The sequence below is a fragment of the Symphalangus syndactylus genome, chromosome 3 (genome assembly GCF_028878055.3).
Source record: "Symphalangus syndactylus isolate Jambi chromosome 3, NHGRI_mSymSyn1-v2.1_pri, whole genome shotgun sequence".
Taxonomy (NCBI): domain Eukaryota; kingdom Metazoa; phylum Chordata; class Mammalia; order Primates; family Hylobatidae; genus Symphalangus; species Symphalangus syndactylus.
The window spans coordinates 47,304,920-47,327,239 of NC_072425.2; the positions used below are offsets into that span (position 1 = coordinate 47,304,920).

Genomic DNA, 22,320 nt, shown 5'->3' on the forward strand with positions numbered 1-22,320 from the left:
TGTCCAGAATTGGTGGGTTCTTGGTCTCACTGACTTCAAGAATGAAGCCGCGGACGCTCGCGGTGAGTGTTACAGTTCTTAAAGGCGGCGTGTCCGGAGTTTGTTTCTTCTGATATTCGGATGTGTTAGAGCAGTTTCTTCCTTCTGGTTGGTTCGTGGTCTCGCTGGCTCAGGAGTGAAGCTGCAGGCCTTCGCGGTGAGTGTTACAGCTCTTAAGACGGCGCCTGTTACAGCCCTTAAGGCGGCGCACCTGGAGTTGTTAGTTCCTCCCGGTGGGTTAGTGGTCTTAATGGCTTCAGGAGTGAAGCTGCAGACCTTCGCCTTCCCAGCGAGTGTTATAGCTCATAAAAGCAGTGTGGACCCAAAGAATGAACAGTAGCAACATTTACAGCAAATGGCAAAAGAACAAACATTCCACAATGTGGAAGCGGACCCCAGGAAGTTGCCGCTGCTCGCTCCGCAGCCTGCTTTTATTCTCTTATCTGGCCCCACCCACATCCTGCTGATTGGTCCACGTTGCAGAGAGCCCATTGGTCTATTTTACAGAGAGCTGATTGGTCTGTTTTGACAGGGTGCTGATTGGTGCCTTTACAATCCCTGAGCTAGACACAAAAGTTCTCCACATCTCCAATAGATTAGCTAGATACAGAGTGTCCACACAAAAGTTCTCCATGTCCCCACCAGAGTAGCTAGATACAGAGTGTCAATTGGTGCATTCACAAACACTGAGCTAGACACAGGGTGCTGATTGGTATGTTTACAAACCTTGAGCCAGATACAGAGTGCCGATTGGTGTATTTACAATCCCTTAGCTAGACATAAAAGTTCTCCATGTCCCCACCAGAGTAGCTAGATACAGAGGGTCGACTGGTGCATTCACAAACCCTGAGCTAGACACAGGGTGCTGATTGGTGTGTTTACAAACCTTGAGCTAGATACAGAGTGCTGATTGGTGTATTTACAATCCCTTAGCTAGACACAAAGATTCTCCAAGTCCCCACCAGACTCAGGAGCCCAGCTGGCTTCACCCAGTGGATCCTGCACCGGGGCCGCAGGTGGAGCTGCCTGCCAGTCCCACGCTGTGCTCCGGCACTCCTCAGCCCTTGGGTGGTCGATGGGACTGGGCCCCGTGGAGCAGGGGGCAGCGCTCTTCATGGAGGCTCCCGCCGTGCAGGAGCCCACGTCAGGGGGGAGGCTCAGGCATGGCAGGCTGCAGGTCCCGAGCCCTGCCCTGTGGGGAGGCAGCTAAGGCCCACGAGAAGTCGAGCACAGCAGCTGCTGGCCCAGGTGCTAAGCCCCTCACTGCCTGGGGCCGGCGGGGTTGCCGGCCGCTCCAAGTGCGGGCCTGCTGAGCCCACGCCCACCTGGAACTCGCGCTGGCCCGCAAGCACCGCGCAGCCCCGGTTCCCGCCCACGCCTCTCCCTCCACACCTCCCGGCAAGCTGAGGGAGCCAGCTCCAGCCTTGGCCAGCCGAGAAAGGGGCTCCCACAGTGCAGCAGCGGGCTGAAGCGCTCCTCAAGCACAGCCAGAGTGGGTGCCAAGGCCGAGGAGGCACTGAGAGCGAGCGAGGGCTGTGAGGGCTGCCAGCATGCTGTCACCTCTCAGTTACAGAGGTCTTTCTGGTCAACTCCTGTGACACAAAATTATATAGATAACTCTTACTATGGTGACTTAATACCTGCAAAATTCTTTGATCCTCCTCCCTCCAAAAGGTGGTGTCTGATTTCTTTCCCCTTGAGTGTGGGTTGTGCTTTGTGACTCACTTTTAATAAACAGAATATGGCGGAAATGACTTTGTGTAACTTCCGAAGCTGGGTTATAAAAGGCATTTGAGGCTTTCTTTTTTCTCTGACTTGGCTCACTCACTCTGGGAGAAGTTAGCTGCCATATTGTGAGGACACTCCAACAGCCCTAGGCCGGGTGCACACCGTAAGGTGCTGAGGTCTCCTGACCACGCTGTGAGGGAGCCTTGGTGGAAGCAGTTCCTCCACCTCAGATCATGGGCTCTGGGCGAAGTCAGCCAGCCACACTGCTCCTGGATTCCTGGCCTTCAGAAATGGTGAGTTAATACATGTTTATTGTTGTTTTATGCCAGGATTCTGAGGCTAAGTTGCTATATTTGGGGATAATTTGTTACACAGCTACAAAAAACTGATACACTCACAATGTTGAGTAAAAAAAGCCAGATACAAATCATCCAATCAGGGAAAACAAGACAGCACAATCCATCTACTTTAACTTCTCTTCAAAATATTAAGCACACCCTCATTGTCAAATATTGGAATAAAAAGTGGGGAATCTGGCCACTACCCCAGACATTATACATATTCTCATTTGTGGGGCTCACCCCAGGCCTTTTCTGGCCTGGGGAGCAAGGCCCCCCGGTGCCCTGGGGGTCCTGGGGAAGAGCAGCTCTGTGGGGAGTTTGGAGAGTTTGGTAAGAGCAGCAAAGAAGCCGTGTGTAGAGATGGCCTGCTTGGCCTGGGCTGGGCCTGCAGCCTCCCTCGGGGCCAACAGGGTCCCTCCCATTCATCCATCAGTGCAGCCAGGATACTGCAGCTCCAACGCAGCTGTGCCACTAACCTGGCCTGTGGCCTCAGGCTAGTCCCATCCCTTCTCTCATCCTCAGTCTCCCCGCTTGTGAAAGGAGGACTGCACTAGATGTTGTCTCGGTGCCTTCTGGCTCTGGGGCCTGCTCTGCCCTTTCCCAATTCGCCGTAGTCTTGGCGCAGCTGCAGGCGGCAACAGAACATTGCTTGGAGATAGAGAGACTATTTGAGTCAACAAACAGCTTCAAAGTCCTGGTTCCCAAACTGTGTCCTGAGCCAGCTCCGTGTCACCCTGGGCAGAACTCCCCAAGTCCCTTTCCCTGTCCGTATAAGGAGAAAGAAGGACAGAGACTTGCTGCCACAGGTTATAAGCACAGGACTGAGGAAAAAGCTCCCGTCTCCAAGGACCTCAGTGACTAACCAGGAATGAGGAAGAAAGGAATAAATCAAGTGCCACTGGCCACCTCCTCTTTGTCACACTGCCCTGCCTCCCCCAAGCCTGGGGCTGGAGCACCTGAAGGGGAGGCACAGGTGGCCTCTTCCTGAGCCTGAGTCAGCAGAGCCCCCTCCCTGAAACCTGCCTTCAGCCCTTCCCCTGCCGGACCCAACTCCAGTTAGGCAGGAGCACCTCCCCACAGCCCCCTGGTCCTTGAAGCCATAGCTCCTGGCTGATCTCCTGGGCCCTGATACCCTCTCCTTGCCCCCAATCCCCTCCCATCCAGCCAGAACCATCTTCCCAGAGCACAGCACAGCCCACTTTCCCTAAACCTACCCATTCAAAGCTCTCTGACTCCTAACCCCCTTTCTGGCTTTCCTCTGGGGGTACCGTGAACCTGTGTGGATGGGCTCCATGGCTTTCCCCACTCCTCTCTGCACCTGGGATGCCATGGCCTCCATGTCACCTGAGATACTTTTCACCTTGTGAGTGGGAAGTCAGGGTCTACCCAGCATCTACGGGTTTATCTCAAAATCTGCCTCCTCCAAGCAACCCTCCCTGATCACTATTCCTGACTAAGACTGCTCCCTCTGATGGACCTCCCAGCCCACTGTCTGGCTGCTGGAGCACCTGGTATGATGGTCATTTCTGCAACCATCTTTTCTCCCATCCAGTGAGGAAATTTCTGGAGGGCGGACCTGGAGCCTCAGTCCCGCACACAGCCCAGCACAGTCCTGGCAAGCAGCCAGCATTCATCAAAATGTCGAGATGAACCAAAAAAGAGGCTCACCGGATGGGGGGTGGTGCTGACCAGTGCTCAGGCCCCAGGCCAGAGGACAGATGAGAAAAGCCAGGCTGACATCACAGGAAACTACAGCTGCTTCAAGAACCCAGACAGGCAGAGCATTATACATGGACTCTGGAGTCACACAGACCTGGGTTTGAATCTTGCCCTTCTCGCTTCTTGTGTGGCCTTGGGCAGGTTGCATAGCCTGCCTGGCACTCAGTTTCCTCATCTGTGATACAGGGATGGGTTGTAACGCCACTTACGGAGTCTTTGTGAACATTAAATTGGATAATAGACACAAAGTACCCAGTATGGTTTTGGCGCATGATACCTGCTCAGGAAATTAACTCTTAGAATAGCATGTGAATCCCTTAGTTCACCTTCCCACTAATTCTAAAAGTTAACAACTTCAGAATTTACATCTGTTGTCTCCTTAGAAGCAGAGATTTTTATAATCCCCATTTTACAAGCCAGGAAACTGAGGCTCAGGGAAGTAAATGTTTTTGAACCAGGGTATTCAGCTAAGGTAAGGGCAATGGTTAGCATGGGCTCCATCTTGGACTCTGTGGGGATAGTGTGTGGAGGGAAGGGGCAACTCCCTGGCAGCTGCCACCACAGTGACCTGAAGCCAGTGCTCCCAGTCCTCTTTGGCTGACGTTCTGCCCTGGGAGTTAAGTTTCAGCTGACTCTGGGTAGACCCTGACTTCCTGCCAGGCCAGGCTGGGATTCACATGAGTAGCCAATCCTAGGGCCTGGCCCAGGGCTGCTGCCAAGCCTGCTGCATGCCTTTGTTCCATCTGCTCTGCCCCTCTTGCCTCCAATGGAGCAGAGTCAGCAATGGCTAAGGGAGGGTGCAGAAGGGGTAGGGGTGTGGAGGGCCTGAGAATGAGCGAGGCAGCAGCAAGACCACCGGCATGCGAGAGATGCAAGAAGTCTAATGCAGCAAATGCACATGACACGGCTGCTACCAGCTCATGTGACTGCTTTATATAAATTAGAAAAAAGTGCCCTCTCTGCATGAACAAAGCCCCATACTGAGGCACACAGCTTGCAGAGTAGATTCCAGGTTGAATTTTGCTCTCTGCTACCTCATTGTGCTGTGAACAATATGCATGATCATCCAGGGCAATCTTACTTACCAGGCACCCCTGAAGGGCCAGGTCTTGAGCTGGGCACTGAGATAAGGAGATGCCTCAGACATAGCACCAGCTTCTGGGAAGCTCAAGGGAAGCCAAGGTGCTGGGGGAGCCCAGAGGAAGAGGTATCTAACTCTCTTTGGGCAGAGGTTTGGAGGAGCTATGGCAGACTAGTGGGAGAAGACAGTAGTAACCTGGCTCTCCAAGAAAAAAAAAAAGCCCTGATGCATGGTGTGCCAATTTGCCAATTTCCATAGTGTAAATACTCCCACCTACCATGAGCAATTCAAGGTACCAATGTGCCATCACCGGTCTCAGGAAGAGATATCCACAATCAGCTCTTGCAAGCTGGTTCAAGCTGTCTCTAGAACACCACTAAGATAAAGTGAAGCTTCAACTAAACCCAGAAGGCAGAGAAGAGGGTAGAGGCAGGGGAGGACATTCCATGAGGAGGGAAAGGCATGGAGGCATGAAAGTGAGTGGGGAGCATGTTGTGAATGGTTTTGAAAAGGCTATGGTTGGGAACGGACAGTCAAAGTCTTCTGTAGGTTGGTAATGTTTTCGTTTCTTGACCTGGACATGGGTTACATGCCTGTTATGATTCCTTAAGCTATGCATTTAAGTTTTATGCACTTTTCTGTATGTTTGCCATATTTTACAATAAAAAAGTTAAAAACTTGTGATAGTCTCACTCAGGTATAACCATTGTTCAGAATTTTGTAATATTTCATTCCAATCCTTTTCCCATGCATACATTTATACAACCATTCGGCAAAAATTTTCATGTAGTGGAAAAAAACAACTGAGTCGGCAAAAATTTTCATGTAGTGGAAAAAAACAACTGAGTCCCCATTCATAAAAAAAGAAAGCATTTTAACATCAAAAGCAACATGCTGCAGTGGAATAAGTGAGAGTTTTAGAATCAAGGAGGCCTGCATTCAAATCCTGCTTCCTAAATGCTGACCCTATGGCCCTGAAAAAGGGGCTTATCTTTGGCTTGTCTGGATTGTTTTCTGAAAACTGAGACTGATGATACCCACATTCTGTAGGGTTGTTGTGAAGATCAAAGATGATGGATGTAAGATGTGTAGCTCAGAGCCTGGTCCACAGTAGACTCTCAACACTTGTAACATATAAGATGTTATTAGCATCCTCTTAGAAAGTCAGAGCTGAAAGAGTTGCCCCACAGATAAAATGATTGACCCAGAGAAGTTACAGAGAAACAGTAACTCCATAAGAATAAAGACAAACTAGAATTTGCCTAGAGAGTAATGTTAATGGTGAGGAAATTCAAAAGCCCCATTGAATGGGGGTGAATGGAGAAAATTGGGAATTTTAACCTGGAGAAGGAGAGCTTAGTGGTTCATGAGATCTGTGCAACAGATGTCCTGGATGAAGCAGAGAACAGAGCTAAGCCCAACAAACAGGACTTACAGGGAGCTGACTTCTACCAGATATAAGGAAGAATGTTCTCATTGCCTAAGAATGGAAGTGGTGATGTTGGTAAGGAGTGTGTCCCTCATCATGAGAGGGACTCAAGCAGAACTGGAAGAGCACATAGTGGGAGCAATGAAGAAGGAAGGTGAGCATGGTAGAGGGTGTGAACTTTGGGGACCTTGGAGGTCCCTCAAAGCTGGGCTCTGAGCTTCTATCATCAGCGTTCTCAGCTCCATCCAGCAGCATGGGAAAAACTGCAGGCCAGTGAGCTGCATGTAGTAACAGACCTGAGGAGACCCTTGCCCATCTCACCTGGTTGTCAATTTTCAGTTCCACCAGAGAAGTGTTATATGGGAGGGCTTCTACCAGGCGCAGAATCCCAGCTCCAGAAATGAAGTTGGATTCCACATTCAGTGTCTTCAACACCTTGTTCTCCTTGAGCATCTCAGCAAGGGCCTTGAAGCACAAGAGAAAGTAAAGTCACCCCGAGCAAGGCTGGAGGCCCCTCTGGGTAGAACCTAAGACACCTAGGGGAACAAGATGATGATCCCCACCGTGTCCTTCACCAAGCACAGCTCTGACTGTGTCTCTCCTCTCCTGCAACCCGCCATGGCTCCCGATCCCCCACAGGAGAATTCTATGTTGCTTAGCCTACATCCAAAGCTTCTATGACCTGGGTCTACTCCGCTGTCCAGAATCAGCTCTCATTGCTCCTCTTCAGTGGGGCTACTCGCAGCTCCCCATGCCTGATCAGTGCTTTCCCACTTTGTCTCTGCCCTTTCTATCCCTCCCACCTGGAATTCCCTTCCCTTTCTGCTTCACTGTCCAAGCTCTGCCCATCTTTCAAGGTCATTCTCAATGCCCCTTTCTCTGAGAGCTCTTGCTGACATTCCCCAGATACTTGTAGCCTACCCTCTTGAATCCTCATAGAATGGAGCCATACTTCTCTCATTATGGACCTTGGATTCCTCTGTTCAGAGTTGTTTTCATACCCGTGTTGTCTCTGCTATTAGACTATATACTCCTGGTGGGCTGAAAATGCATCCTATCTATCCCATGTTGCCCACAGTACCCAGCACATAATAGGCCCTCAGGCATTGTTCACTGAGTGACCAGTGAAGCCTCAACCTCCTGTACATACTCCCCACTTGTCTCTTTATTGCCCTATGGAAGTTCCATGGAGACATGGTTTTCTTCATCTGAGCACTACAGAGCAGGAGAGGGAAGCCTGGGAAACCACCCACTGGGCAAGTGACCAGGGCAAACTGGAGAAGAGGAGCTTAGGTGGGCCCTAGCACGTTTCAGAGGAACTCAGCCACGGGGTGTAGATGACAATCAGAGCCTCTGAAGGAAATGAGGTAATTAGCAGTTGGTGGAAACGATGCGTCATGGAGGGAAAAAGACACCGGCAGCTGATAGGACACACTGATCGGTGGGCCCTGCTGCCTAAAATGACGCTCCGAGCCAGGAATACCTACCCCATCACCCCTGCCTTGCTGAGACCTGCTGAGAGCCTAGCTCCCGGGAAGCCCTCTGTTTTGAAATCATCGCCCCCTCCTCAGTGCCCTTCACTTACGTGTGCCCCTGCGATGGCATGTCAGCTTTCTCTATGATGGTGTCTGTCTCTGACTTGGCTGGCCCTCCTGAGGGAAAGGACCCAGCCAGAATCCTCTCTGTGTCCTCCACCAGAACCCTCCTGCTCCCAGGAAAGGCCTGGCCTGGCTTAATCAAATCTAATTAAAAAAATCAAAATAACAACCAGTAGGCAATCTGCCAGGCTGATCCAACTGGACATGCTGGTGGCTGAGCAGGTCCTGGAGGCCCTGTCTTGCGAGGTGTTAACTCCTTGTATGCTGGGTCCCAGTGGAGGAACCGGGGCCCAGGAGAAAAGCTAGGGCAGGCAGTGGGGGCACTGACAGAGCTCTGGCAGCCTGATTTACCAACTGGCCCAGAAGCATCTCAGTGTTTGACACGGGCATACTGGTGTGCATGGGCTGATATCAGCTGTTGGTCTGGCAGAGTCCACGCCCAAAAAGCATTTGTGGACCTGAGCTGAGGGCCAGAATGGATGTGCTTGGTTTCTGACCCATGACATAGTAGCAGACAGGGCATGTGGCTTTGCCAGCTGTGTTCCTATGGGCAAGGAACCATGGAGATCTGAGGTCAGAGGTCATCAATCCAGAGGTTCCCCACTGACAGCAATGGGAGATTGTGAGCTATTTCTATTATTTCAAAAATATGAAAGAACACTGTCCTACCTATTTTAAGAATCAGAAAAAAATTGATTGCTACTAAATGGTTAATTACTAGCCCTGATAGACTAGCTTCTGCCCTTCTTGCAGGAATCTAGCTTTGCAATAATTGCACTGTACTGTTACCCTTTAGTTGTCTGCTTGGCCAAATGGACCAGAATCTTTATGAAAGTGGAAGCTGAGACTGTTTGGTCACAATTATATTCCCAGAACCTAATTCAGTGTTGGGCACAGAAAGACTCTCAATACATGTGTGCTGGATGTTTAAAAAGAAGATTTGATGGCTACTTCAGAGTAAGTACAATTTAATTTGATCAGAAATATCTTTTGAGACTTGGTAAAATAAAATTGGTCATTGGGACCTGCTGATGAAACCATCATTTTTATTTTTTGTAATATTTATTTATTTATTTATTTTGTGATGGAGCCTCGCTCCGTCGCCCAAGCTGGAGTACAGTGGTGCAATCTCAGCTCACTACAACCTCTGCCTCCTGGGCTCAAGTGCTTCTCCTGCTTCAGCCTCCCGAGTAGCTGGGATTACAGGCGTGCACCACCATGCCCAGGTAATTTTTATACTTTTAGTAGAGACGAGGTTTTACCATGTTGGCCAGGCTGGTCTCGAATTTCTGACCTCAAGTGATCCACCCGTCTTGACCTCCCAAAGTGATGGAATTGCAGGTGTGAGCCACTGCGCCCAGCCAAAGCCATTGATTTTAGAGATGGAAAAACTAAAAACTGAGGAACAGGGAAGGGCAGGCCCTTGTTCTTTTTTTTTTTTTTTTTTTTTTTTTTTTTGAGACAGAGTCTCGCTCTGTCGCCCAGGCTGGAGTGCAGTGGCGCGATCTCGGCTCACTGCAAGCTCCGCCCCCCGGGTTCACGCCATTCTCCTGCCTCAGCCTCTCCGAGTAGCTGGGACTACAGGCGCCCGCCACCACGCCCGGCTAATTTTTTGTATTTTTTAGTAGAGACGCGGTTTCACCATGGTCTCGATCTCCTGACCTCGTGATCCGCCCGCCTCGGCCTCCCAAAGTGCTGGGATTACAAGCGTGAGCCACCACGCCCGGCCGGCAGGCCCTTGTTCTAATATGATGTGCTGAGTGAAGAGAGAGACAGATTTAGGGGTCACATGACTACACTGGAATTGCAGGTCCACCTCTCACTTGCTGTGTGACTGGACAAAACAAGTTGCCTGACCTCTCTGAACCCTAGATTCGTTAAGTGCAAAGTGGGGAGAACTGCACATCTGAGACCAGAAGTGGTTGTGAGGATTGGCCAGGATGATGTGTAGGTGGTGCCAGGTGATGGCCATTCCCTCTACACCCCTCATAGCTCCTGGTCCAGTGCCTTCCACTGGACCACATAAAGCTCTTTGTTAGTGGGATACAACCAGTCCTGAGGCCACATATTTCAACCCTTCTGTTTCAAGGCCCCCTACCCACAATGCAACAGAACAGAAAGGTACATACATACGCCACGGGGTCATTACTCCGTGTCCCCACGATGCTGAACTTCTTCACATATGAGTTTTCTTTCAGGGCTTCTGCATATGCCTTGAGGGTGGGGATGGGGATATTCTGCACAAAGAAAGGCAACAGAGAGAGTGACCAGAAGCCTCCCCTGGGACAGGCTGAGGCAGGTGGATTAGCCTGGCTACTCACTGATTCCTGGCAAGTCTCTGGCCAAAAAGCTGAATGGGCAAAATGTTCAGGCTTTGTCCCAGATGACTGAGATTTGGGGAGAACTTTCTGGTAAACAGATTTAGAAAATCCTCCGTGAAAATTTCAGATAAGACCTGTAACCTCTTTCTTTGTGCACTTGGGGGCCAGAGAAGAGGCAAAAATTAAGGTGTGTAGTATTGTGCAAAGAGCTAGGACTAGGGGTGTGGGGAGGGGCTGGAACCTGGCCTTGGTCCCAGTGATTGGCAATGTTTCTGACATGCTAAGTGTCTCTGTGGAAGCCTCTTGCCCTCTCTGGCCCTGTTTCTGGAAAACAGGTAAGGGGTTTGCATATGATGCTCTTTAAGAGATATCTACCCCAGGGGGTCTCTGCTCCAGCTGCACAGCAGAGACTCGTGGGGAACTTTTACAAAATGGTGATGCTTGAGCCGGCCCAGAACAATAGAATCAGAATCTGTAGGGTCAGGCCTGGGCGTTGGTATATATTTTTTAATCTTCTCAGGTGAAAACCACTGATCTGGTCCAACAGGCTCACAGTGCAGAGGAGAAACTGAGGCCCAGAGGAGGCTGGGGCCTCACAGGGAGATTCCATCCCTCTTGCGGCCCTGAGACAGCATTCACTGCCAGCGGGCAGCATTCTGAATTGTGCCAATGTCTCCTACTGGGCACATGAAAGCGAACATGGCTGTGTTTTTACCAATCTCTCAGAGCGTCACTTTAGCTCCCGTGGGAACAGAGCATGGGGAGGCCAGGTGGGGGTGAACACTAGGGTGCAGGTTTCCAATCTGATGGTGCCGTGGGGCTGGCAGCTGCTTAAAATAAAGTGGAGAAGGAAAGAAAGTGGAGCAGGGGCATGGGTAGCTGGCTTCTAGTCTTACGCCCACCCCCTCCCAGAACTAATCCACTGGTCTCCGAGCCGAGCAGGTGGGTAGGCAGCTGCGTTTGTCTCTGAATTCTTCCTGCGGTAGCCTGTTCAGGGTGAGACTGCCTATCCACCTGTCCCTCCCCTGCCCCGGGATCACATAAGGAAATGTCCACAGAGAAAAGGGCAGGGATATCGCTTTGGACATTTTGGCCAACAGCTCCCTTCTGTGGCTGTAAAATGAGGATGAATATGAACGTGATACAGCAGCAGCGATGGCACGGGAGGGACATGCCCAGGGCCTGTGTTACCCCCGAGCCTAGTGGGCACTGGACTTTTCCAGCCTTGAGATCCCGTGCAGCAGCGTGTGTCTGACTCATGATTTTATCTCGGAGAATCTCTCAGTGTTTTGAATAATGTGGCAGGTTTCCAGATCGAAGCTGGGTTGGCCCGTGCTAAACATCTGGGCCTGATATCATCCTCAGAAAGAAACCAGGACTGCCAGATGCACTTGTTTACACTGCCCACCCCTCTTAAAGGCTCCCATTTGCAAAGGTTTTGTCCCTATTTCCAATGCAGAAACACCCAGAATCCAAACAGGACCCTGTTTACTCTGCACAACCAACCCTGGACCATTTGCATTTGGGTGACATGGTTCCCCCTCCCGCAGCCACACACAGGTAAAATGAAATAAATGGACCTTACCCGGATATTATTCAGGTTAACTTCTTCAAGTTTTGGGTCATTGTTCTTTATCCGTTCCAGCGTTTCCTCTACGTCTGTTGAATTTGGTTCTTCGTCGGGCACAGGCTTGTATTGTGTGGGTTTAATCACGCCTAGAGTGACCGATAAAAGGGAGGTGGCTCACAGAAACAAGGGGCTCACTTTCTGCCAACACAAAGATATTGTGGAAGGGAGCATGTGCAGAGTTGGGGCACGTGAGGGCTGCACATCGCAGGCGCTGGGTGGGGGTAGGGGGCACCACTCAGAAGAAGCCCCGCAAGGGAGCCAGGAGGCTGGGGTTCTACTTGGACTCTGCCTTTGACATCTTGCAAGAACTGGGTGAATTACTTAAACTCTCTGAACCTTGGGTCTACATCTGTAAAGCAGGGTTAGTCATTTTCCCGGGGCTCATGACGTCAGTGGACTCTTGGGAGGCTAAGATGAAGCCCAGATGGGAAAGAAATGCATCAATCTTCCAGAGGGAGGAATAATTATTTTTTGGCAGCCTCATTTCTGTTTGGGGCCAAAATGCCAGCTTTGGAACAATGCAGTGGAGTAATTAAGGCAATGCAATATTGGCACAGGAAAGGACAAAAGGGCTCATGAAACAGAGGAGGCACCTAGAAACAGATCCATGTGGATGATAAAGGCGGAGCCCAAACCAGTGGTGAAAGGATAAATCTTGCAAGGAACGGTGTTGGGACCACTGGATATTAATTCAAAAAAAGGAAAGTTTGGTCTCATCCCACAGCACACACAAACATGAACTCCAGGTAGATTAAGAAGTTGAATATAAGGCCAGGTGTGATGGCTCATGCCTGTAATCCCAGCACTTTGGGAGGCTGAGGCAGGAGGATCGCTTGAGTCCAGAAGTTCGAGACCAGTCTAGGCAATGGTGTGACCTCATCTCCATACAAAATAAACAAAATTAGCCAGACATGCTGGCATACACCTGTAGCCTCAGCTACTCAGGAGGCAGAGGTGGGAGGATTGCTTAAGCCCAGGAGATCCAGGCTGCAGTGCGCCAAGATTGTGCCAATGCACTCCAGCCTGGCTGACAGAGCAAGACCCTGTCTAAAAAAAGAAAAAGTTGAATATAAAAAGTAAATCTCTAAAACTTTTAGAAGAAAATATAGGAGAACATTTCTATAATACTGGGATAGAGAAGGCCTTTGTAAACAAGACACAAATCCCAGGAGACTCAAAGGAAAGGATGAACAGATTTGGCTATATAACATGTTAAAATTTCTGCAACGAGCCAGAGAACATCAGTGAGTGGAGGAAGCAAGAAGCATGAGGTCCCTCCTGGGGGCGGGCGCATACTCACTGTTGAGCCCCTCCTTGTTCATGATGGAGCTGCTGCTCAGGGCCTGGTAGTACTGCTGGTTACTCATGAGCGTGTGCATGCCCAGGATCGCTGCAGGGACAAGGGAAGTGCTCATGATGTGCCTCTGCAGACAGAAGAGCCTCCTAGGGACCCATACTCCTAACCCCGGGAACTCTGGCTCACAGAAATGGCAAGAAACACTTGCATGAAAACTTCAAAATTTTATTTTACTTTTACTCTCGCCTCTATTGATGTGACTCTGAAATCCCCAGCCCCAGCCCAGGCTGCTCTGCCGCTGGCCTCTGATTCCCCGATGTCCTGCTGGCACATCCAGCTCAACGTGGCCAAACCAGAATGGCTCTTTCCAGCGACAGCCTCTTTCTTTTTTTTTTTTTTTTTTTAATTATAATTTAGGTTTTAGGGTACATGTGCACAATGTGCAGGTTTGTTACATATGTATCCATGTGCCATGTTGGTTTGCTGCACCCATTAACTTGTCGTTTAGCATTAGGTATATCTCCTAATGCTGTCCCTCCCCGCTCCCCCCACCCCACAACAGTCCCCGGAGTGTGATGTTCCCCTTCCTGTGTCCATGAGTTCTCATTGTTCAATTCCCACCTATGAGTGAGAACATGCGGTGTTTGGTTTTTGTCCTTGCGATAGTTTACTGAGAATGATGTTTTCCAGTTTCATCCATGTCCCTACAAAGGACACGAACTCATCATTTTTTATGGCTGCATAGTATTCCATGGTGTATATGTGCCACATTTTCTTAATCCAGTCTATCGTTGTTGGACATTTGGGTTGGTTCCAACTCTTTGCTACTGTGAATAGTGCCGCAATAAACATACGTGTGCATGTGTCTTTATAGCAGCATGATTTATAGTCCTTTGGGTATATACCCAGTAATGGGATGGCTGGGTCAAATGGTATTTCTAGTTCTAGATCCCTGAGGAATCGCCACACTGACTTCCACAATGGTTGAACTAGTTTACAGTCCCACCAACAGTGTAAAAGTGTTCCTATTTCTCCACATCCTCTCCAGCACCTGTTGTTTCCTGATTTTTTTAATGATGGCCATTCTAACTGGTGTGAGATGGTATCTCACTGTGGTTTTGATTTGCCCACAGCCAATATCATACTGAATGGGCAAAAACTGGAAGCATTCCCTCTGAAAACTGGCACAAGACAGGGATGCCCTCTCTCACCGCTCCTATTCAACATAGTGCTGGAAGTTCTGGCCAGAGCAATCAGGCAGGAGAAGGAAATAAAGGGTATTCAATTAGGAAAAGAGGAAGTCGAACTGTCCCTGTTTGCAGATGACATGATTGTATATCTAGAAAACCCCATCGTCTCAGCCCAAAATCTCCTTAAGCTGATTAGCAACTTCAGCAAAGTCTCAGGATACAAAATCAATGTACAAAAATCACAAGCATTCTTGTACACCAATCACAGACAAACAGAGAGCCAAATCATGAGTGAACTCCCATTCACAATTGCTTCAAAGAGAATAAAATACCTAGGAATCCAACTTACAAGGGATGTGAAGGACCTCTTCAAGGAGAACTACAAACCACTGCTCAATGAAATAAAAGAGGATACAAACAAATGGAAGAACATTCCATGCTCATGGGTTGGAAGAATCAATATCGTGAAAATGGCCATACTGCCCAAGGTAATTTATAGATTCAATGCCATCCCCATCAAGCTACCAATGACTTTCTTCACAGAATTGGAAAAAACTACTTTAAAGTTCATATGGAACCAAAAAAGAACCCACATCGCCAAGTCAGTCCTAAGCCAAAAGAACAAAGCTGGAGGCATCATGCTACCTGACTTCAAACTATACTACAAGGCTACAGTAACCAAAACAGCATGGTACTGGTACCACAACAGAGACATAGATCAATGGAACAGAACAGAGCCCTCAGAAATGATGCTGCATATCTACAACTATCTGATCTTTGACAAACCTGACAAAAACAAGAAATGGGGAAAGGATTCCCTATTTAATAAATGGTGCTGGGAAAACTGGTTAGCCATATGTAGAAAGCTGCAACTGGATCCCTTCCTTACACCTTATACAAAAATTAATTCAAGATGGATTAAAGACTTAAATGTTAGACTTAAAACCATTAAAATCCTACAAGAAAACCTAGGCAATACCATTCAGGACATAGGCGTGGGCAAGGACTTCATGTCTAAAACACCAAAAGCAATGGCAACAAAAGCCAAAATTGACAAATGGGATCTAATTAAACTAAACAGCTTCTGCACAGCAAAAGAAACTACCATCAGAGTGAACAGGCAACCTACAGAATGGGAGAAAATTTTTGCAACCTACTCATCTGACAAAGGGCTAATATCCAGAATCTACATTGAACTCAAACAAATTTACAAGAAAAAAACAAACAACCCCATCAAAAAGTGGGCAAAGGACATGAACAGACACTTCTCAAAAGAAGACATTTATGCAGCCAAAAAACACATGAAGAAATGCTCATCATCACTGGCCATCAGACAGCCTCTTTCTTTGGAAGGCTCTCTTTCCATCTTGTCATCCTGCCTGTCCCTCAGGGTAAAACATCAGGGAATCTGGCACCTTCTCCCCCGTAAGCCCATTTGACCGTCCCAGTGTCTCTGAGTTCTGTCCTCCTCCCATCCCATCATCTCTGTCCTAGTGGAGGCCTGATCATTCTTTGGCTGTATTGTCACAGCTGTGTCATCACTGGTGTCTTGGTCTTGGCCTCTTCCTTCCCTCTACCTCCCAGCGTGCAGCACAAAGCAGCTGGAAAGCTCTTTCTGGAAATGCCAACCTGATCTCATTGCTCCCGTGCTCAGCCATTCTTTCATCCATTCATTTGTTCAACATGTAATGAGGCCCACCCCAGCACTGTGTGCTAGGCTCTGGTGGGGACAGTGGAGAATAAGAAAGACTGGGTCTCCGCTCATGGAGCTGAAAGTATGCTGGGGGAGAGAGGAGCCAAGCAAGTTCCCACACAATGAAAAACCAGCACAGGGTATGGTGAGTGTGGTAGAGGAAAAAGTTCAGTCCTAAGACAGCATAAAAGAGGAACTTGGGATGGGAAGGAGGAGTAAGTGTTGGTCAAGTTAAGAGAAGGGCTATAAAACATTACAGGCAGAGGAATGCAGGTGGGAAAGCTTCGAGGTTCAGAGAGTGGCAGGCCGGTGAGGGAGGAAGGTCAGGTTGGCATTTCAGGAAAGACCTTTCCAGCTGCTCTGTGCTGCATGTTGGGAGGTGGAGAGTAGGAAGAGGCCAAGGCCAGGACACCAGTGATGACACAGCTGTGAAAATCACTGCTGGGGGAAACAGGATAGAAGCTGGATGTGTGGCGGTAATAATCAGAAGCATGGCAACGCCACCCCTCTCACTGAGCACATGCTCTGGGCCAGGGAAGACACTTTGTATCCATCATTCCCAATTTGGTTGCACACTGGAATCACTTGGGGATCTGTTGAAATTCCTGATGCCCAGTCCCACCCTAGACCAATTAACCCAAAATCTCTGGGGATGGAGCTCAGGCACCTGCATTTTTAAAGCTCCCTGGATGGTTTCAATGAGCAGCCAAGGTTGAGAACCATTGCCTGACACTCCCTCCTTGATCTGCCCAATAACCCTCTAGAGTAGATTTTATTCACCTAGGTAAGGTCAGATTCTACAGGGTTTTCTAGGCTGAGTAAGGAGTTCGGGTGTCTTTTCCTAGGAACAGCCTGGGAAGCCATTGAAGGCTTGAGCAGGAAGTGAGATGGTCTGACCTGAGTTCTGACTATTGTGTTGAGAACTCACTACAGAGGGGAGAGATGGACGTGGCTGCAGAGCTGTGAGGCTGTTGCAGCTGTCCAGATGGGAGGACGGTGGCTTGTACAGCCAAGTCCAAACCCAGAGCCTGGCTTCACAGGTCCTCCCTGGGCCGGCCCCACCTCAACAGTGTTGTTGCACTCCCCCTCCCAACAGCTTCTCTGCTCCAGCTACACAAACAGTCCCTGCTCATAGCTGCTCCTGCTTTTGCTAGTACTCTCCCTTCTGCTGGTGATTCTCTGCACCCACTTGACTTGGAATTTTAGATAAACAACAATTTTTTTTTTTTTTTGAGATGGAGTCTCGCTCTGTCGCCCAGGCTGGAGTGCAGTGGCGAGATCTCAGCTCACTGTAAACTCCGCCTACGGGGTTTAAGGAATTCTCTGCCTCAGCCTCCTGAGTAGCTGGGATTACAGGAGTGTGCCACCACGCCCAGCTAATTTTTGTATTTTTAGTAGAGACAGGGTTTCACCATCTTGGCCAAGTTGGTCTTGAACTCCTGACTTCTTGATCCACCAGCCTTGGCCTCCCAGAGTGCTGGGATTGCAGGCATGAGCCACCTCGCCTGGCCAACACCAAATTTTTTTTTTAGCTAAGTATGCCCCATTCAATATTGGGACATATTCGTTGTTCTCTGAAATTTGAATTCAGTTGAACATCCTGTATTTTATCTAACAACTCTACGGCCTTATCCTTCAAGACTGGGAGTAACTCTTCCTCCTCCAGGGAGTCTTCCTGGATTCCTCCTCTCCCTCTCTAATTCTCCCACAGCACCTAGTGTATGCCTCAGAATCTATCTGGTGTTAGACATATATAGATACACGTGTGCTTCTGCTACTAGACTGTAGGCTTCTGGAGGTCAGAGAAGGATATTTTCTCTTCCACCTCTCCCTGAATACGGTATTTAGCAAATATTTGGTGATGATTTTTTTTTTTTTTTTTTTTTTTTTTTTTTTTTTGAGACGGAGTCTCGCTCTCTCGCCCAGGCTGGAGTGCAGTGGCACAATCTCAGCTCACTGCAAGCTCCACCTCCCAGGTTCACGCCATTCTCCTGCCTCAGCCTCTCCGAGTAGCTGGGACCACAGGCGCCCGCCACCACGCCCGGCTAATTTTTTTTTTTGTATTTTTAGTAGAGACGGGGTTTCACCGTGGTCTCGATCTCCTGACCTCGTGATCCGCCCGCCTCGGCCTCCCAAAGTGCTGGGATTACAAGCGTGAGCCACCGTGCCCGGCCTGGTGATGATTTTTAAAAAACACTCAAGTCATTTGATTAGATATGGTTTCCTGTTAGAGAGACAACATGGGAGCCCTTAATGAAGAGTCAGGAAACCCAAGTTCCAGCCCTGACCATGCCCCTGATGTCAGTGTGACCTTGGGCAATTCCCCTCCCCTCTCTAGGCTTCAACCTCCTCTTTCCAATGAGGGGTTGAGACAAGACCAGTGGCTCTCAGTCAAGGCTGCACACATGGATCACCCAGGGAGCTTTAAGACCATATCAGTGCCTCTCTCCATCCTGGACCAACCAATCGGAATCTCCGGATATGTGTGTGTGTATATATATATATATATATATATATATATTTTTTTTTTTTTTTTAATTTTTGAGACAGAGTCTCGCTCTGTGGCATAGGCTGGAGTGTAATGACACAATCTCGGCTCACTGCAACCTCCACCTCCCGGGCTCAAGTGATTCTCCTGCCTCAGCCTCCCAAGTAGCTGGGATTACAGACACGTGCCACCATATCTAGCTAATTTTTGTATTTTTAGTAGAGACGGGGTTTCACCATGTTGCCCAGGCTGGTCTTGAACTGCTGACTTCAAGTAATCCACCTGTCTTGGACTTCCAAAGTGCTGGGATACAGGCTTGAGCCACCACGCCCGGCCGATTTTTTTTTTTTTTTTAAACCTCCTCAGGTGATTCTGTTGCTGAGTGAGAGTCGAAAACCACAAGATAAGATGATCTCAAAGTCCTTTCTGTTTCTCACATTCTAAGATTCTTCTCTGCTAAAATTAGACTTGCTTGTTCATCACTAAAAGAACTGGTGGGGAGAGAGGCATCTGCATTTTTTCAAGCTCTCGTGGGTTTTAATTTAGGCTGCATCTATGTGGGCAACAGGAGCTGAGGCCTGAGTCAGCAGCAGGTGAATCAGATCACCACGAAGGAGTCCCATTCTGGGGCAGGCTCTCCAGCTCCCACGGAGCAGCTCAGGGGATGTGGGAGCAGCTCTGGGATGTGCTGGGGCTTTGTACAGGTTTTGGGGGATCAAATAAAAGATGTAGCCTCATATGGCTGGCTGGTGTGGCTTAGAGTGGAGAGAGGTGGAAAATAGAAAGTGCATTTGGCACACAGATGCCAGCTTCCTGTGATGGTCTAGAAAGAGGGATGGAGGCGGCGAAGTTACAAGAGACTGCCAGGAGACCAAGAGGAAAGAGACCTGCGTTTCAGGCTGAGCCTTGGTATGAATTTTCTGGGTAACCCTGTATAGGTCACTTCCTTTTTGGGGGCTGAGGGGGGCTCTCAGTTTTCTCACTTGTAAAATGGAGTGTTTGAAGTGATCTCTTACCTACCCATAGGACTTAGCGACACAACAATTTCTCATGTTTTTATCCTGTTTGACTTTTACAGTAAATATCCAGGGGCTAGGCATGGTGGCTCATGCCTGTAATCCCAGCACTTTGGGAGGCCGAGGTGGGTGGATCTCTTGAGGCCAGGAGTTCGAGGCCAGGAATTCAAGACCAGCCTGGCCAACATGGTGAAACCCGTCTCTACTAAAAATACAAAAATTAGCAGGGCATGGTGGCACACGCCTGTAATCCCAGCTACTAGGGAGGCTGAGTCAGGAGAATTGCTTGAACCTAGGAGGTGGAGGTTGCAGTGAGCCGAGATCGTGCCACTGCACTCCACCCTGGGCAACAAAGTGAGACTCTGTCTAAAAACAAACAAACAAACAAACAGCATCCAGAGTAGCTGTGGTAGACCCCCCACCCACAACTTTTCCAGCAAGCTCAAGAGGGAAATGGTTCGCCAAAACCATACAGCAAGGACTCTCGTGGCTTTTAAGTTAGTATTCTCATTCACTAGGTCACTAGCAGTTCTAAAGTTCTAAAACTTCCCCTTGACTTTGGCATCCTAAGGACAGATAACATATATTTATTCTAGGAGGTTATATATGTTAACAGCAGGGCTAAGAAGAAATAAAACCATTTCGCAGCTCAGAGGAAATTAGAATTACAAAAAGGAAGGACGAAAAGAAGAAAGGAGGGAAAGAGGAAGGAAGGAAAGAAAGGAGGGAAAGAGGAAGGAAGGAAAGAAGGAAGGGAAAGGCCCAGCTAGATTTCCATTGATGGGCAGAATGCCTGGGGCTAGTATTACCTTCTGCCAGCCCTAGGCACAAAATCGCAACTTTCCCTCTCACTTGGTTTTGTGCCACACTCCACATCAACAGGAGTGAGTGACGGGAGAAAACGGCACATCAACATTGCCTGTTGCTTCATTCTTTGTAGATATTGGCAAGGCTGAATTTAGCACTGGGGAACTTGATTTTTTTTTTTTTAAGTCTAGATCTTCCTCAAAACTCAAAAAGGACTATTTTTGAACTCTGAAAAAGAACATTGAGTTCTGTTTCCTCTCCCTGCCTTGGCAGAGTTCACTCATTTGGTAATTCCACTCAGGACGCAGGGAGATAACAGCACACATCCCCGGCTCCTCCAGCTGCCAGCTGCTCGGGCTGGCTCTGGGCAGATGGCTGGTAGATGTTCTCCTGCATCCCAGGGACAGGTGGGAGAAACTGGCTCCAGCCCAGGACTTGGATGCAGTTAAGCTGCTCCTGGATAAGATACACCCTGCCACTGGCAGGGTAGCAGGACAGGTGCCTAAGCACATGGAAGTAGCCAGAAGCCAGGGGGTGGCCTGGCTAAGCCTGCCTCTGATAGCCACAAGACCCCCAGGTTGCCAACTGCCTTTGGGGGTGAGTGGCCCGAGGCTGTCCCATCTAAACGATGAGTCTCCCTACCCCACTTCCTTCCTGGGTCCTGCCCCACCTGAAGGGTCCCTAAAGCCAGCCAGCATCACCTCGTGAGTGGGCAGGGGAGGCACTGGGAATTACAAGTGCTTGCTGACTCCCAGCAGCCTCTGACCTACAACCCTGTAGGCTATGCGCCAAGAACTTAGCCCTGCCAGGAACCTGTGCACTCTGCTTGTCGCCCAGCAGGGACACTTTTAATGTTGAAATCTACGTGTTTAAGTGACAAAAGATTTTAAGGTTAAAAAAAATACATGTTTCTCTTCTGTCCTCCTCATCACCTCCTGGGCCTCCCAAAGGCAAGGACTGGCTCCGGTTCATCCTAGTATACGGTGTGAGTTCAATAATGTGCACTGGCTTAGTGAGCAGTTAGGTGAATGCATGAGTGACGCACCTCACCTGTGTCACACATGAGTTAGGAGGGCACACCTGAGCGTGCCCTGCAGGCTCCTACCATCACCAGATAGCAAGCCTGCCACGCCACTTGGTTCAGAGGGGCCTGCCCTCCCCAGCCCGGAACCGCTGCTCCTGCCGCTCCCAAGCCCTGGACCTTCTCCGCACTTTCTCACTGCTACTCTTCTGCTCCTTGGCCCTTCTCCATAGCTCTTCCCTGGTCTCCCCCAGCCCTACAGAGTGCCCCCTTCACACGCTGTACTGATTCTGTTCAGACGCTCACTCTCATTTGTTATTTCATACTTACCTGGTGTTTGTTTAACGTAGACTCTGTGAGGGTGGAAATTGGGCTGTTTTCTTACCATTCTTTTGCCAGGGCCTAGTCCAGAGACTAAATGGACGGCACTGACTGTGTGTGTGAGTGAGCAAGCCAGAGCTGAGCTGATGGAAATGTTCCACTTGGGAGACAGGCCATACCAACTACAGGTGACCTGGATGCCCCATGTCCTCCTCTCCCTACTCTTCTTCCTCCAGTGAGTCACCCACACTCTTGGCCCCAGTCACCCGCCCTGTGAAAAAGGCTCCAACCACCCACCACTCTCTGGTGGGCCTGCTCCGCCCAGCACCTCCAACACCCTGTTTGAAGTCCAGCCTTCATCTCATGCGGAGTTTCTGAAGTCAGCTCTCAGCAGAGCACTCCTCATCAGCCACCCAGCCTGTTTTCTGCTGCCTCAGGCTGGTAAGCCTGGTACCATCTCAGCTGCTCGGCCTCTGAGCCGGCACTAGGAACGGCTGGGCTCTTGGTGAAGCTGCATCTCAGATGCAATCCCACAGCTCTGCCCAGGCCTCGGCCTCATCGAAGGCCTGCCTCCTCCATTCCCCCATCCTCCAGAACACCC

General features: G+C 49.3%; 1 protein-coding gene across 4 annotated transcripts in view; it reads right to left on the reverse strand.

Annotated features, from left to right (window-relative positions):
* The window catches only part of TMOD1 (tropomodulin 1), a 121,117-nt gene that overhangs the window by 44,993 nt on the left and 53,804 nt on the right, over nt 1-22,320 (reverse strand). For 2 of the 4 annotated variants that reach the window (XM_055271754.2, XM_055271753.2), the window contains exons 5-8: nt 13,187-13,276; nt 11,842-11,972; nt 10,065-10,172; nt 6,659-6,802 (exon numbers count right to left, since the gene is read on the reverse strand). In XM_055271754.2, the coding sequence (XP_055127729.1) occupies nt 6,659-6,802; nt 10,065-10,172; nt 11,842-11,972; nt 13,187-13,276 (473 nt within the window). Of the gene's footprint in view, nt 1-778; nt 6,803-10,064; nt 10,173-11,841; nt 11,973-13,186; nt 13,277-22,320 lie in introns of those variants that run through there. The other 2 variants (XM_063636192.1, XM_063636191.1) reach the window with 2 other exon arrangements.